Source organism: Diorhabda carinulata, chromosome X (genome assembly GCF_026250575.1).
Source record: "Diorhabda carinulata isolate Delta chromosome X, icDioCari1.1, whole genome shotgun sequence".
Taxonomy (NCBI): Eukaryota; Metazoa; Arthropoda; class Insecta; order Coleoptera; family Chrysomelidae; genus Diorhabda; species Diorhabda carinulata.
Window position 1 is genome coordinate 56140888 of NC_079472.1, and position 18453 is coordinate 56159340.

The 18453-nt window shown below is 34.0% G+C and overlaps 1 protein-coding gene across 3 annotated transcripts in view; it reads right to left on the reverse strand.

The window, feature by feature from the left end:
- Window positions 1-18453, reverse strand: part of LOC130902804 (pleckstrin homology domain-containing family G member 5) — a 306366-nt gene that overhangs the window by 15884 nt on the left and 272029 nt on the right. For 2 of the 3 annotated variants that reach the window (XM_057815134.1, XM_057815136.1), the window contains 2 exons: window positions 15822-15992; window positions 13102-13442 (listed from right to left, as the gene is read on the reverse strand). In XM_057815134.1, coding sequence (XP_057671117.1) covers window positions 13102-13442; window positions 15822-15992 — 512 coding nt within the window. Of the gene's footprint in view, window positions 1-6645; window positions 8202-13101; window positions 13443-15821; window positions 15993-18453 lie in introns of those variants that run through there. The other variant, XM_057815135.1, reaches the window with a different exon arrangement.

Sequence of the window (18453 nt, forward strand, 5' to 3'; positions counted from 1 at the left end):
AATATGAGTGAAGAATGGTTAGGTGTTATGTTTGGTAGGCTCTGTTAGATATAGAGTGGAACTAAGAAGAATAAAGAGAATAGGAAATTATCAAGCCTGTTCGAAATTAAGAATATTTTTATTTTGTACAAGTGAGAATAGTACATTGTGTAACAAGTGGGAAAAGTTCAACTTTTTTCACTTGCAAGTGTGGAAGTTTATTGCACGAGTCCGCAAACACACGAGTGAGAAAAGTATTTTCCCCACATGTTGCACAGTATACTTTTTCTACAACTGCACAAATTGAAAGAATAAAAGAATGGAAAATAATACTAAAGTATCCTCCTAACTGTTGAATAACATTATTTAAAATTGTAGTTGATTGTAAAATTTTGTATAGTTAAACCCGGAAGGTCATTAAATTTTCTGTTATGTTAATTTTAGAGTTGATTGTTTGAGTGAGTCAATGGAATTGACGATTTTATTAGCAACGTTAATTTTATTTTCAATAGACTCTTCGACGTATCCTTCTTGACAAGGTACTGGATTGTCATCCTCCATGGCGCTTTAAGGTTAATATGTCCCTTCCTGCATTTACTAAAATTGTTGCTGAAGAACGTCTGAATCAGTGACCTGTGTATAGATAGCGGTTTTCTAATTTTAAAAATATTGCAATTGTCTTAGCCATACTACCGAATTTTTTAATGCCAAAGAAACGTTTTTCTGTCAAATCAATCGGTCAAAGAGCAGCATATTTTTTATATACAGGGTGGCCGGAAGATTGAAGTCAAAAAAACAGGTCCCTGGCACGGGGTATTCGAATCACCCCCATGTATGGTCTGCGATTGTTCACGGTTTTCAAGTAATGAATTTTCTTATAAAGTTTTGAGAATTTTCGATTTGACCATCTTAAAAATAATCTACAAAAAAAGTATTGGACTTTTCTGAAATTTTTTTTGTAACTAAATCAACATGAATAGTACTATTATACGTAAAATAACCAGCTTCGTAACTTTGATAAAAATTATGGAAATTTGATCTCAAGAGGAAAAGTTGCTTATTTTGAATTGTGATCTAAATTTTTAATTTAAATTAAAAGTCTAAACAGGCAACTTCATGGTTTCTTAGTAGGCTTATAAAGTGCGCTCAGCACTTAGCTTTCAGAATCATCAATAAAAAATATTACTTAACAGTCGACTTTTGCTAGAATTAGCCTTCAAAGAAAGCGAAGTGGAAAAACATCGAACAATTGGATTAGAATAAATTCTTGCTATTTTATGATGGTAGAAAATCCTGCAAAGTAATAAAAACTAGCTTTAGAGGTTGGTTGGTCAAGAAAAGTTTTAGGTAAGAAAAAAGTATGACAATAAATCACACTTAGTGTAAATTAAAAGAAATTTATCCATGAAATTTAAGTTTTCCAAGTGGCCACCTCCAGAAGCAATGAACATTCTACACCTCGAGACCAACATTTCCATAGTTTTTATCAAAGTTACGAAGCTGGTTATTTTACGTATAATAGTACCGTTCATGACGATTTAGTTACAAAAAAAATATCAGAAAAGTCCAATACTTTTTTTTTGTAGATCATTTTTAAGACGGTCAAGTCGAAAATTCTTAAACTTGTTGTTTTTGTTGCATTGTTTTTATGTGTTCAAAACGAGGTTCAATATTAAAATGCATAAACTCGTATTTCACTTTAAATTATGATTAACAATTATATAATTGAATAATTATGGGAAGTAATTACTCGTAGGTCGGTTCGCTCATTTTCGTTAATTGAAATATGAGTAGAGATCAAAGTTGAAGTTGTAGGGAAACGTGATATTCCGCAACGTTATTTCATCCGGGTTCTAGTGGAGGCTGGATTGTTTCTACTACATTTTCTGATATTTTTATTTTGTTAGTCATAAAATAAATTGCTAGATACTCAATGCGTTTAATGTCATTTTAGAGTGAAAAGATCTACTTCAGAATTAACTGAAGTATGATATAACGATATAAAAAGTCTTAAATTTTCTGTAATCGTTTATTAATACTTTATACTATTTTTTTATTGGTAGAATTTGAAATAATATGACCAATGATTTAAAAATAACAACAAATCCAAATAAAAACTAATATTTGAATGGTTGAAATCGTGAAGTTGACCAAGATACGACATTCAAAATAATTCTTGTACATGACAAAACACCGTAAGACCTTGCTTTAATCATTACCACACTGACAAGAACTTAAACATCATTTTTGCAAATATTTTCATCGTGCTACACAGAAATACTTTATTAAACTTAAGTTGTTGTGATGATATTCTACGTCTAATCAGAACTATTTTTATGAACTACCTGATATTGAGACAATGTTTTTTATATTTACCATGTTTATAGTAAACGTAGTATCCTGTAATGTCTTCACATTAAAAACTATTTCCAAATCTTTCATTTAAAAACTGTATTATTAATAATAATAAAGTATTGGAGTACCGGGAAGTAATGTTTTAGGTTATGTTGAATTTTCAACACCTAAATGATTGGATATTAGACATTTCTTGCAATTTGGGGTGAAAAACTAGAAGATCATATCCGTCGATTTAGTTTTTGCTTTTGTAATGGTGGAAATGCAACAGTTACGATGACAAATATTTGTCCTCTTACATTTAAGCTAAAATCACTTTTAGTCTAAGAAACTAGTTATTGACAATTCATTCCAAAATTAATATTTCACAATTTTTTCCCATAGCTAGATTGATAATTTTGAAGTTTGTTTTAGGTAACTAAATCTTGCTTCCAAACAAATTACAGTGATTCTGCGATATTCCGGCCTCTGTATAATTTGTCGACTCCTGTAATATGATATGGTCTATTATTTATTAGTATGGAATATTTCTTTGATAATTTTTGCTAATGCATGATTGAACGAGTTATTTTTATTCTGATCGCTTGGTTTGATTTGACCACATGCGATGAGGATAGTGATGCGGCCTACCATTATTTACTGTTTATCAATTGTTTATTACGTATCCTTACTTATTCAAGTAATCACAAGCTTGTGTGAAATGTGATACTTAAGACCGCCTGAATCGGAATGAATCTTTCATTAGTTTAGCAAGTGAATGCAGCATAGATCGATTTACAATTTATGATATTAAAAAAATACGAGAAGTTTGGATAGTCCTTGTCAACTACTAACTTTGGGTCAGGCAAGAGACAGACATTCAAGCTGAACATCCAGAAGTGGAAGAAGCTTTATATGAGGATTTATTAAAAAATTCTCAGCCTACTATAAAACCAAACAAAATTTCAATGTCAAAATATTTTATTAATCAACATATTCTCCTTTTAATTGGATAAATTTATTACAGCAAACCTGCAACGTCTCTAGACTTTTAAAAAAAGAGATGATATTCGGACGGAGCCAAATCTGGTGAATAAGGGTGGTATTCTAGTAATTCAAACTCTAAATCACAAATTTTTTGCATGGTAACATGAGTGTGTGCAGGAGTGTTGTCTTGCAAAAACAAAACACCTTTGGATAGCTTTCCGCGTCTTTTCTCTTGAATTTTTTCCCATAAAGTGATCAGTGATGTCGAATAGTAATCTCCAGTTATTGTTCTACCCTAATCCAAAAAATTAATCATGATCACTCCATGGCAATCCCAAAAAACTGAAGCAAGAACTTTTCCAGCAGATTTTTGGACACGAAACTTCTTAGGTCTTGGAGAACCAGAATGTCGCCTTTCCTCCGATTGTTACTTAGTTTCTGGATCGTAGAAATGTACCCAAGTCTCATCCATAGTAACTATTGGGTTTAAGAAGTCTACACTGTTTTCAAATCTAATACAAATCGAACGCGATACTTTTACCCTTGCACGCTTTTGGTAAACATTCAAACATTTGGGGATCCATTTTTCGGCAATTTTTCTCATGTCCAAATTAAAGTGAACTATAAGATGAACGTGGTCGTATGAAATATTCAGTGCTTCAGATATCCGTCTTAGCCCAATCATATCATGTCCTGCATCGATATTTTCGGGGACTGACATAGAAACCGGGAAAGAAACTTTTAGAATCGGGGCGAGTGATACGTAACAAAATATTTTTTTTTTGTAACGAAAATCCGTACCTGGACTAAAAGTAATTAGGGATGGTATAACCACACTACTAAGTGTTAACGCTCTGGGTATACACACGTTGGTGGTCGTTGGAAAATCTAATAAACCACGAGCATTCGAAAACATTGATTTACCTGTATACTATTATAGGCAGGAAAGTACTTTAATGAGAAAAGATCTTTTCAAAAAGTGGTTTTTGAAAGCTTCGTGCCAGATGTTGATAAAAAGCTCATAACTATCCTCAAAACGCGTTATGATTCTTGATAACGCTTCTGGTCATCCATCCAAAGAACTGACAACTGCGATGTTTTTTCCGCCAAACTGCACTGCATTGATTCAACCCATGGATCAGCATGGATCAAACAGTTTATTAGAAAAACCTACTTCTAAAAGTTGAATCAAAAGGCCACCCAATAGAAAAGAAGATTTTAATATAAAAAACTTGGTTTTTGCTCTTTGTCAATCGTGGAATGTACTATCTTCATCAACTATTATACCAATTTGGAAAAAGTTATGACCACATATGTTTGCCACTCCTGTCAACAATTCTCAAATCATTGTATCTTCGGAAGTAATGGAGAAAATTGCTGCTGAAACACAATTTCGAAAGATTTAGAAACCTGGTGCCGTGGAATGGATTAAGACGAAAATATCTCTCATAAAATGACTGATGAGGAGATAATGAAAGAGACATCTAATTATGAAGCAGTAGATAAAAAAAATGACGAGTTACTGCCCGACAAAATGTTTATCGGATTATCGGGGGTCCACTGCACTTTAATAACTTTTTGTTCTATCTGCCATATGGAAGCACTTTACTGCAAAATAAAATAAATAGAAATTTTGAACAGAGAATCCTTTATCTTTTATAAAAATCATTTCACTTATCAGGAGACACAGTATAGTATCTTTCCAAAAAGATTAAAGCCCTCCGGTCCATCACTCGTGAGTTATTACATTGATGGCACCAAAGAGAAACGTCTTTTAATCGCCTAATTAATGGGGACAGAAAATAACTAGGAAGTACTACGAAGCTAGGTTTAAATCTCAGAAAAGCGCTACGTATTTAGTGCAGTGTACGTGGAATTATCCATTCCGATGGGGATACCTGGATAAACTTCATTGAAACAATCTTTTATCAAAAAGTATCCGGCAATAGTTAACAGAAAAGGCATTCTGCAATACGGCAATGGAAAACACTGTAGAAGATATATCTTAGATTTCTATTTACTATTTATTTTTTTATTAACAAAAATTTGAAAACTTGGATTATGTCCAAAATATTATCAATATAGAAGACTGGGTAGAAATAAAAACTTGTATGTATTTCTTCAATTTACTTGAGAAAAGCAAAATCACTTTCCGGTCCCCCTTTGTATATTTTTCTCTTTCATAATCAAAACGAAGCTGAAGTAATTGATACTATTAATTTTAATGTGAAAGAAAGGAAATAATTTTCACAGCAAACTTCCTTAACGATATAGAACTTATTCAACTGAATTGATTTTGAAAAGTCTGAAATTTCTGTCTAGTATCAATACGTCACTGATATTTCTCAATTTTTTCGAATTAAGTGGTGCTAAGATTCAGAAAACTATATTAAAAGCCATTTTGAAGGTGGGGATTATATATTATAACTAGGGGAAACTAATTTTTCATAAGATAATTGATTAAAAAAGTGTTTACATTTAGAGTAAATTGAAAAAAATTGATAAGAATCATGTTATATTTCTAAAAATTATGATAACGTGATTGGAGTAAGTTCCTATATACTTTTCTAAGCTAACCTAACCTAATTTAAATCACATTACCTGAAATTTTGCCGTATTCTAGTACCATGTAATAATAACTGAAATTCAATGAGGGTATCATGGAGAGGTATGTCTTGTCACATTAAAACTACTGTTGGAGTATTCAAAAACAGCTCTTTTCAGAGTAAGTTTGGATTTGTGCACCGTTTCTACATATCTACTCTTTTTTTTTATATAGTTCTCACATCTCGCAGAGCTATATACGATGTCCTTACAGATACTCGTTTCCTTATCTTCAAAAAAATAGCACTACTATAAATTTGAACTTCAACTTTTTGGTCTAGGCTAGATCCCATTGAATCTACGAATCTACCAATATATTCTATCATCTTTGTACTGTGTTCATCTCTGAGGTATTTAAACCCAATGATGTCTCTGTCGGTTACTTTCTATTAAAACCAGTGTGATCCATTTGTGTTAGAATCAATATAATATTTTTTAGGTGACTTCTGTTTTAAAATAAGTTTTTTTAATGATTTTTGAAAGAAAGATAAAATTTGACGTTTCAATTTTTCTTGAAGTCTTTATTAAAATATGATATTGACAATGACAATTTCATTTTTCTTCCAAAAATAATTAAAAAAACTTATTTTGGAACAGAATAGACCTAAAATCTAGAGCATTTAGTTGAATTATCTAATATTTTTTAGTAATGATTCAATTCTGACTTTTCATATAGAAAACATCAGTATTTGATATATCCCAGTGGAAGATCAGGTTGAAGATAAACATACCACAATCAAATTTACTCAAATTATTTATTAGAATGATTCACAAAATCCAGAACTAGAATTAAGGCAAAATGGAATGCTGTTGTGGCTATTAAATAACGAAACTGGTCATATAAACATTCTATTTTGATATTATGTTTATCTATTTCTCAATATTCCATAGTTCGAAACAGTACAGGAAGTCTTTTTCTGTCAGTTCCTTCAGGACGCGTGCTGCTTTTTCTTTTGTAGCTCAAATCAGGTCTGGCTATTTAATAACGAGACTGCGCGCCTAGGGGTGGGGTAGAAAACGAGTAATGCGTTGGGTATCTTGATATCTTGTCTATGCACGACCCATAACACTTTTCCGTCACTATTATAGTATTTGTGCAGTAGCGGTTTGAAGCAAACGTGTTTGTTTCTCGTGCCGCATCAATCCCAAATTTCCCGTTAAATTGAAAAAACTCCAACTTAGTGCTATAACTTGTGACAAGAGGCCTATGGGGACAATTCTCTATCTCGTGCGCGTATTTTTTGAGTGGATTAAGCGCTTTAGTGAGGGCCGAGAGAGCACTGAAGATGATCAGCGCCCAGGTTGCCCTGTGACTGTTTCAACTCCAGAAACAGTGACCAAAAGCAACCAAATTGTGCGTGAAGATCGTCGAATGAGCAACTGGATGATTGCCGAGGCTGTAAACGCCGATAAAGAAACGATTAGAAAAATTTTACACGAGGAATTACACATGACAAAAGCCTGTCCGAAGTGCGAAAAAATCTGACTTCTGACCAAAGGCTCTTGCGTCAACGGGTCTGTGCTCAGATTTCCATGAAAGGCAGAGCTCCGAAAGGTCCTCACCAAAAAAGACTTCCAGCACTGCTTCGATCAATGGTAAAAACGTCTGGAAAGGTGTATGGCGAGGAGAGGGAAGTATATAAGTATATTGAAGGGGAGTATTCGAATGTAGAATAATTTTCATAATAAAACCCTTTCTCGTAACCAGTTTCGTTATTTAATAGCCAGACCTTGTATTTGTTTTAATGCAGATTTGATTCATCACACGTTATTACGTTGTCTAATAAGTTTTAGTTATTGTTAATTACATTCAACGTGTCAGTACAAATATTTTTGCGAACCAGTTTTCCCCGCTTTTCGCTTGTTATAATCTTCATGTAAAATTTACGCTTCATTTGCCCATTCCAATAGATTCAGCAGTCGCAGGAATACTTAGTCGACGATGGGTTTGAAAGAGATACAGACTTTTTCGATATTTTTAACCGTTTTTAACGTGGATGATCGACCCGAACGTGAATCATCTTCAACATATTCTCGGCAATCTTCGAAACGCTCAAATTACTCAAAAACACGTGGAAGTGACTAACATTCATTTCCATAAACTTCTTTGAATGAATTACTATTTTCAGTTACAGTTTCATGTAAAATTTCACAACAATCCGTTGGTCTAATTTTAGGTAAATCATTTTTACGAAAAAAAAAAACAGCTCATATACAAACCAAGGCAGCGGCTACATTGGTTTGTCTACAAACACGGTACACATCTCATCGCAAAGAGTAGGCTTCATGTTGAACATCTGAAAGTGATTGGTCAAAAATGTTTTAGTTATTGTAGGAATAGAGGAAAAAATTTCTGTTAATTGAAAATGATTTCTCATGTGGTGAAACAATAGAAGAAACCATTTCAACATGGTCATATGAATACGGATGATACGAAACGTTAAGAAGCGTCACTTTGTGTAAATACTCCACAAATGGTTGAAGAAAGTAGTGCGCTTGAAATAGCGATCGTCAATAAATGAAATATTTTACATGAAAGGTTAAATATACAAAAACTACTGCAAGTTTAGTGCCGCGATGGTTTATGCTTAGCAAAAACTCGTTGGTATTAAAAGTTCACACGAATGTTTTGATATTTTCAATCATAATCCAAGTGAATATCTGTTGATATATCGATACAAAAAAGATTGGAAAAAATGGATTCTGAAGATTTAATCTCCATTGAATATTTTAAAGAGAAAAAAAGGATGACTGGTCAATGTTATGCAGATTTCCTCATCTGTCATATTCACCTGATCTCCCTGCGATAACCTTTTGTTCCTGAACTTCAAAAAATGACATAGTGGAAAACGACGTCGAATTTTTTGGATGTTTTGCAATTACTGGAGACTCCACTTTTTGTCTACGAATATTTTATTGCTGAAACTTTATTGTTTTCCCTAATTTATATTCATTTAAAACGTCCGGGATAGTTTTATTAATAGAAGTAATTATAATTTTCATAATATAATATAATTTGCATACTTCATTTCTTAAAAATGATGTTGACGTCCATTCGAATCTCAATTGTTTACCCTATTCGAATCCCAGTTATACGATTCGAATATAGACCAAAATTTTTGAATAAACGTGCGAAAAATTCAGTGTCTTGAATTGGCTGCACTGAACGTTAAACTGATCTGTTACGAAGCGTACAGAATAGCCGAAACCGCGTAATCTCGCTTTTTAGTGTACTTACAGCCATGTGGTGGTAGACTTGTCACATGGGCGGCGCCCCAGAACGTCACAGCGCGGTAGAAAATTATTTTGGGAGACCGACGCAGTACTGTACGCGATATGACTGAATTGGGCATCGTTGTAGCTAGTATTGAACCATTCGGTAAGATTTCAGCCAGATGGGTGCCAAGAATTTTTAGCAGAAATTCATACACTGAAAAGTTTCCAACTGCGGTATGAATGAGACAATTTATGGCACCAAATAATGACCTGCAACTTCTGATCGAAGGGAAAATCGAGGGAAAATTTAGTCCTGGTAGACAACAGGCTTCATGGCTGAAGAATATTCGTGAGTGGACTTCGTTAGAAAAGGGCAACCAACGAAAAAGAAGAAAAATGACCACAATCGAGACTTGGATACACCACTATATTCCAAAGAGTAATTGCGCCTCCTTGGAGTGAAAGAAGAAAGACAAAGGCGTGCCATTTACAGCGAAGGTTACACTGTCAAAGGGGAAGGTGTTGTGTACAAGAGGGGTAATTGCAGTAGATTTTCTCACTGAAAAATGAACTGTGAACGCGCGGTATGTAAGTAATTTCCTAAAAAACACGGTGAAACCTGTCTACAGATCAAAACGACGCGATATCCAATCCGTAGTACTAGTACGATATTGTTGCATGACAACACCAAACCGCATATAGTTCGGATTATGGTGGAAATGCTGAACGAATTGGAAGAGACACTAGGAGGACTGCAATTCGAAAGAAATGCGGAGATAGGATCCTTCCTATTTCGAAAAACTGTAAAGGATTTCAGCTCTGTAACTTAATAATAACATTTTTGATAGCAAAACTGCAGTTTATAGTTGAAACTTGAATAATTGTGGATGTTGGTGTATAAGATGATATAATAATAAATTGTTCCTAGCCGAAAAGGAAAATTGAAGGTGTCACATTTTAAATAGATAACGATATATGATATTCTACAAAAAAAGGAAAAGTAAAATTTCTTGGGATATATAACACTCATTTGAGTTTGATAAGAGGTAGTTTTTTCACTTATAAAGTTAAATTTGAAAAGTTTGTCATGAATTAAAATTCTGTTAAACAATTTTTACCATTTTGTCTTTGAAAAGGAACAAATTTCATATAAAAAGTATATATCAAGAAGAATTAAGAAGTTTCATATTAAATTGCAAACATTTCTTAAATATGAATGAAAAACTTTTAATGGAAACAGTCAGCATCAAGAATGCTGTTGAAACGTTCTTCGTAATATACGGACACAAAAATATTTAATTTACCAGAAGTTTTGTTTGAATTTTATCAAGTTGAATATCGACTATATACGATTATTAAGTATTTCTCTTTATGGAAGTTAAAGTTGTTAATCCAACAGTATCACTATTAAGCAAATACAGTTATAAAGTTAATATTGACGAAAATCTTTGATGAGGATTTTATAAATAGAATAAAACCGCATACAAACACATACCGGACGTTGTTTGATTACACTGATCAATAATGATTTTTGTTGCCTTGATTTAAGGTTGAATTTGTATATACAGGGTGTCCCATGACGAGTTAAAACTATCTGTATATGGAAAATACTACTACTAGTAAAATCATTAAAATTTCTACGTTTGGGTTTTCCGGTTACGATCTTTTTGACTAAAATATTTTCAATGTTTGCAGCTGCGGCCTGATTTATCTTTCAACTATAATGCAAAAAAATCTTCATATTTAATAACAGTAGTAAGTGTTTTTAACCCGGATTTCTTATTCATTAGAACATTCACCACAGCTGTAAATAGATCATTAGAATGATCTGTCTATTTTTGTTGTTTCCGGATAATCTAAATTCCTGGCATCACAACAGAACCACTAAAGGAGTACACCAACTTTATTGGATGAAATGTATTCGCCAAAGCAACTTTGGGAGTTGAGAATGAACTCATTTTGTCTATAGAAGATAGGCATAGAGAATGGAATGTCTTACAAAGACCCAGCTTGCATTACTGAACACTATAATGGTGGTAAGATGGACCACGTAAAAAAATCACCCATCTGGAAGGCATTATAAATGCTAATAAGTACCTACGTGTTTCGAAATAATTTAAAACATTAAACTGACAACGTACCCTGTAGTCCATAGTTATCCCCGATTAAAATCATGGGGCATAACAGCCGATTTCACGATTGCGAGTCTTTCTCCAATAATTTTGGAAATTTGATACCAAACATTAGCTGATGGATAGAAACAGTAATCCGACATTTTTTTAATTACATAATACTTCTCAATTCATTTTCGTTAATAAGTACATTTAAAAGCCATACCTTGTATAGCCAGCTTTATTTAGGCATATAAATTTACTTCAGGTTTTTAAAAAATAAATATATTTCAAAAAATACTAAAAAACACGCTTCTAAAGCAGTAATTTTCAAAATTTTCAGCTTGAAATATGTTTTTTTTCAAAATATTACTAGTATTGTTCTAAGCTTGTTTTTGAAATGATTCTCAATTTTTTAGTTGACGTGCTTGAAAAGCGTGTTTTTTAGTTTTTTTTTCAAATTATTTTTATTCTTCTCTTTTCATTTTCATATGTTATGAAAGCGTGTTGGTGTTTTTTTTAAGCTATAAATAATACCACTCTCATATGATGGCTTTACACCATCTCGTCGAAATTTGTATAGAACCGTAACGGTGTAGTTGGTAAGGTTGTCGAAGTGCTTAATTTCCAATATGGAAATTGGAGGTTCGAATCTTCTGTCGAGCAAATTTTTTATTAAAAGAACCACTTGTTCTTAGTCAAAAAGAGAGTAACAAACAAACAAGCTCATAAACAAACGAACAAATCCACATTCAGGTGAATCTAATATAAGCGTGTTAAAAATCAAATAATTGGTATACAAAATGTTTCAATTATTCGTTTGATTAGTCATAAATACATAGCCCTATGGTTTTTTTCCAGTTTTTGAAATTTTTTTTGATAATTTCAGATGTTGCTTTTGAGCTCCTGTAATGAGTTGCAAAACAAAGGAAAAACTTTTTGCATTTTGATTTGGCGATTAATTTTTGAATACAGTCTCCTTTCGATACACTCGACCATTGCTACAACTTCTTGAACCCGTCAGAAAAATACGTTTTCTCGAGGTCTCTGAAGTGGGCCTCCTGGACAGCAATGACGTCCTCATTTGACTCTGGTGTGTACCAGTGGATCCTCTGTTATGAAACGATGAAGAAACTCATTTGAATTGCACTTAAATGACCTCAAAAATACTGCTCACGATTACAGTTTTCTCATTTCTCGCGATCTGTCTCAGCTATTTCGTACCCTTTCAATCTGGCCAGTACGACACGAGATCATAGATTTTGGATACATTATCCTCCATGGTAGACGTTTTCCTGAACTTGAACGTGGCTAATCAAAAACTAACGTGCCATTTTATAAATAAAGTTTCATGGATTATATTCCCTACACTTTCCTTTGACTTATTTACCTCAATAATTATCTTCAGTTATGTTATTGGACAATTACTAAGTGCAAGTGCACGGATTTTATTAAATACTTCGGGAAATCTTAGTTCTGTACGTTCAGAATCATATGTATTCATAAGACTACTTTTAAAAGCAGAAAAACACTTGAACATCATACTATTTTCTAGATAATATTTTTCTAACTTTTCCCCTATTTCTTTTATTGTTTTACCACGTGAAAAAATTCACAATTATCACAGTTTTCTTTATATTAGAGTTTGTTCTCCATTATTTGTTTGTTGTTTACGAACGGCAATCAGTTTATTATTTATTCTATTATGCAGAAATTTCAATCTTCAAAAATATAAGCAAGTTATTCTGGTCGGTAATATAGAAACAGAATAGATACAATCTTTTCACAATTAATCATTGAAGAAGTGAAAATTGTTCATATCAATAAACAATCAAATATCCCAATTCAAAAATTATATGAAAGTACTTACCCGCTATCACTGGAACGTCAAAGTCGAATTGTTGACCGCTAACACTCGATGTAGAACAAACTTGCCTCGCCTTTACCAGTGGCGGATTTTTACTCTGGGAAATCGCTAAACTTCTCCGAAGATTCCCTCTAGTTGGAGACGGAGGAGGATAGGATATACCTCGATGAGTAGGACTCAACAACTGACTCCCATTTTTCCCGCTGGGTACTGAGAGCGTGTTTTGATTCAAGTTCAAATTCATACTACCCACGTTAGGTGAACCCAATGTTAAATTAGGCAGACTCTGACCCAAGCTACCATAGGGTTGAACGGAGAGAGTATTCGGGGTTTTATGGAAAAGTCTGTGAATAAGAATAAACAAACAAACAAAATCAATAATGAACAATGGTGGTGATCAAAACTACGCTTCAAACTCATATATTAAAATCTAGAAACCGAATGTTGAGGTTCAACTCATTCGGAAAGTACGTCTGCAAGCTCGAAATATATCATTCTGGAAGACAGATTGTTCGAAGCTAGTACAAGGAGCTGAGTTAAGAATTTTTGGACCAAAACGAAAGCTCCCCATACCAGAGGGAAAAGATGTAGAGTTGCTAGGAATGTAATGGAGAAGAGACGATCTGTCCTCGGCGAAATTTTAGTTTCTTATAGGGGTAACAACGAAAGTCAGACAAGTACAATTATCTGTTTTTATCAAGGGAGAATTAGTATTATAAGCGCTTCTTAGATGTATTCTTCTTCCAGTGCCCGCTTCATTCTAATGAAGGTTGGTAATCATCCTTTGGAATTTCTCACGATCTTCAGTCATGCGTATTAGATTTACGGCATTACGTACATGGAACCAATCTCGAAGGTTCATGAAAATCTTTCCTTCCATGTAACAAGGCATATTTTTGATTTCTAAAAATGTGGTCAAAGTAGGAAGCTTTCCTTCCCTTTACAATGGTTAATAGTTCTCGTTCTATGTTCATTCGTCTTAGCACCTCGTAGTTGGTCACCAGATTCGTCATGGTATTTTAAGGATTCGTCTAAAGAGTCACCTTACGCATGCTGAAGACCTTCAAAGTCCAGCTCTCAACACCATAAAGTAGGATAGTCAAAACATAGCATTGTGTTACTTCTTCAGCGTGTACTCAGGTTAAGGTCGTTACTTATGAGAAGCGACTTTAATTTAAAAAACGTGCTCCTGGCTATCTCTATTCTTGTCTTAATTTTCTCATCAGGATCCCACTCGTCATTCAGCCAGCTTCCCAAATACTTAAAACGGTGTACTCTCTCTATGGGTTGGTTATTAATTGACTGCGACACATTATTAATAATAGTTTTCGATATTACCATGAATTTCGTTTTCTCTAGTTCATTATAAGTCCGTAATTTTCACTGATAGTATTTACTCTGTTTAATAGCTGTTGAATATCTTGAATGGCGTGGGCTAGAATTACAGTGTCATCTGCATATCTAATATTATTTAAGATTTTACCATTAATTTTAATTCCAATTTCAATGTCTTCAAGAGCCTCCTGGAAAATTGACTCTGAATATATATTAAACAGGAGCGGTAAAGAACGCAACCATGTCTTACACCTTCCATAATTTTGATTTTTTCCGAGAGACGGTTATCGCACTTTATCTGGGCCACTTGATTCCAATACAGTTTTTCAATTATAGTGATGTCTCTACTATCGAGTCTCAGTTTGTTTAATAAGTTAATCAGGATATTCATGCTTCACATTGTCAAAAGCCCTATCGTAATGTATGAAGCAAGCTTTTACGGTTGTCTGTTGATCTGTATTAAGACTGCAAAAAGGGCGTCACGTATCCCGAAGCCGTTCCTAAATACAAACTGAGTTTCGCCAAGATGTATACCAAGACGTACACCAGATTTAAAGGGCGGAATACTTAAAATCCTTTTCAAATAATCTACATCTATAAAAGAGGATGTCCTGACTGACTGACTAACTGATTCATTCACTCATCAACGCCCATCCAAGGCTATTAAAGATAGAGACATGAAATTTCGAGGGTATGTCTGTATCGGTGCGTAGAGGTGCGCTATTTCGATTTTAAATGGGTAAAACGGGGTATGTTTGCAAATTCCATTTTCTCGTTTCTCTCGGCCGCCAATTGAGATATCGATTTCGTTTTTGCACTAAAACATTCTCCGTACAAATACCTAAAAACCAATTTATGCGATTTCCAAAATTCGACTTGGAAAGGGTTCAAAGAGTTGAACAAAAATTTTTATTTCGGAATAATATATTTAGCAATTCTTCATGACGAAATGAGATATCGAAGCGTATATATTTTTAGAAAAACTAATTTCTTCGTTTTTGGAAATTTCTTTTTGATTTCTTTGAAAACGGTTAAATTCAGTTGATGGAGAATGCATGGAGTTGCGATCTATAGATTCTGTGTTACAAGTTGATCATGTTGTGCAATACCCATCAGAGTACCTAAATACGCTTAATCCTCCAGGTTTCCCGGCACATAAACTTATTCTAAAGGTTGGAACACTCAATACTATTTTTCTTTCCCAGTATAAATAAAGAAAATTCAAAATAATGAAATATTTAGTGTTAGTTACTTCTAATTGAGTTTTTGGGGAATAATTATATTTCCAATTAAAACAAATTTCGATTCAATCAGAACTTAATTTATTAATGTGTTTATATATGTATGTTTTTTCTGAAATATTGATGTATCAATTTATTTATTCTCACCTGTTTTTAAAAGAATTTTTTTGGGAGACTGGACTTTTATCAGGTGGTAATGATTGGACTCCTTCGTCGCTAGATAAAGAGCCGGTTCTGTTTTCATTTTCGACGGATACGGCTCGAGACTGGTTGTTAATCGATCCCACGGATGACTGGTCATTCATTTCAACCGATCCACTATAATATTGAAACAAACCATATTAATATAAGTGTATATCTTTAATATATGATGATAAGCCAAAATTTTGCAATAAATCCATCCAGTGGAATTGGATTCAAGATAAGTAAAGGATATACAATGATTGTTTTTTTGTGGAATTGTGAGATACAAGGAACGCAGGTAAATTTGAATTTCGGTAACCGTTGGTTCTAATCACACTGAACACACTACCATCACACCAATACTCACAAATACACTGTCTGATGCCATCTAACCAAGATATCTTCTTTAGAGATTGTTTAGGTAAGCAATTTACCTTCAGTTTCTGAATACGATAACTTTTTTATGTAAAAAGTACAAACCCTTCTACACTCGCCTACTTCGAGTGGTGCCTGCTGTGTGGAGGTGCCTGTGGATATTGATCAGTGTTCGGAAAATAAGTACTTTGGTAGTTGATTCCACAGGCGTCTGCAGGCGAACTCGGTGTTCATGAACCAAGTTTGCCTGTCTTGCAAAAACTGCTCTAGGTGGTATTATGTTGGACAGGTCAAAAGGGCATTTGCTGTGGTAGTATCGATAAGATCTGGTCAGGTTGGCGACTTTCCTTCTATTCTCTAAGCTGTCCAAGTTACTGGTAAATTCCGGATCACCTATAAGTCGAATTGCTTTCTTCTGTATTGAATCGAGCATCTTCGGGGTATTCTTGGGAATCGAGCTCCAAATGTGCGAGCAGTATACCAAACAAGGATGAATTTGGGTTAACGGAATCTGATGTCAACTTGGCTATAGGAAGCCGCGTCAGAGAGTGTAATTGTGAGTGTTGGTGTAGTGGTAGTATAAAAAGAAGGAACGCAGAGAAGGAATGTTGCAATAAACGTCGATTCATAGAAGATTTTTCAATAAATTGAAGTAATTAAGGTAGGAAAAGACGAAGTTGGCTCAAATCTATAAGACATCCATTTTAATAGCTAAGAATTCAGCGCGTTAGGAATATGGAACATAGCAATGAAACAATTTATTTTATAGCGGCGCTGGAAAAGTATTATGGTGTCTCTTCACAAAAAAAAAATCAAACAATATTTAATTTTTGATCTAGTGCAATGTGAATCTCAAGTTTCTTTATGCTGGATACTTCCAAATATTCTGTATTCCCTTCTCAATTTTTTGATCATACGATATTATCAAAAAGTCCTTTGTCTCTCTTATCTTTGGAACAATTGTATATGAACGAAATTTGGAAATTAGAAGTTGTGAACTTCCCTACTAGTGATGATACCTTTAAAAATAAGGGTTGTATCAAGAAATATCGTGAGGGGTATCCTGATCCCTAAACTGATTCGAAATCAGATCCGCGAAGAAAGGTAATCGTGACAAGATCAAGACAAGATCAAGAATCTTTCTTGAATTAAAAAACCTTTGGATAGATCGTCTCTGGCCTACTCACATAGGAATTTTCACCACTTTTTACTGAGGATGTCTTCCCAGTTTGAGGGGTTTGTACCTAAAGTCGTGAATAGATGAATACCCCTGCAGAATTCGGTCTTGTAAGCGTTTCCACCTTGACCAGGTCGTCAGCAAATACATTGCCCTTGCCTATACTTAGGCTCTAGAGCGGATCTAACGGCCTTTAGCTAGCCATTGAGTGATTTGTAATATTCCAGAATCAGTTTTGATACGGAGGCTACGCATTGCAACGTCATTAGATCAGAATCTAACACTAATGCGGTTGCGTATAACCCTAATGTCTCCTCTACCTTTGCGTTTGTATATTCTTGCCCCAGCCAGCTCCCCTAGTTTGAGTTCATCCGTATAGTAGATGTCGCCATCTGAAAGCAAACTGGTCTGATTTTATTTCCATTTATTTCTGCTGGTAACATCGACCTTCAATTTCCTGTCAAGTAGGTACGTGTATTGGAAACTATCGGGGATCATTAAGAGGTTTGATATATTTTATTACGTAGTGCGCCCTGGCAACCTGCACGATGAAGCTAATCAGTAGAGAGGTATCGACTTCATCGCACTTAGTGTTCTCCTTAGCGCCAGTCTAATAATTTTTCCTACTACCGACATACCCCAACCCAATAAGCGTGAGTTAGTCTGTGTTAGATGATGATCTCGAATATCCCCACATCATGGTAGAAGTACTGAGACCGCAGATGTATCCAATAACCGTCATCATCAACATCTATAATCCAGGTAATTTTCGTTATTAGTTGAATAAAAAATTTTGAGGAATTCAGAAGAACCAGAATAAAATTAATACATCAAGAAAACTCTATTTCTGAACGAGTAACGACGAGGAATAAAAAACAAATGGAAAATACATTTAAACATACGGAAAATGATGATATTTCATCATTTGAATTATTCCATCATTTTGTTCAACATAAACTTTTTACTGAGATCATCGGCTTCAAATGACAAAAATTGGTGTTCATCTTGAATGAGGCACACTGTATGATAAAAATTGACAATGGG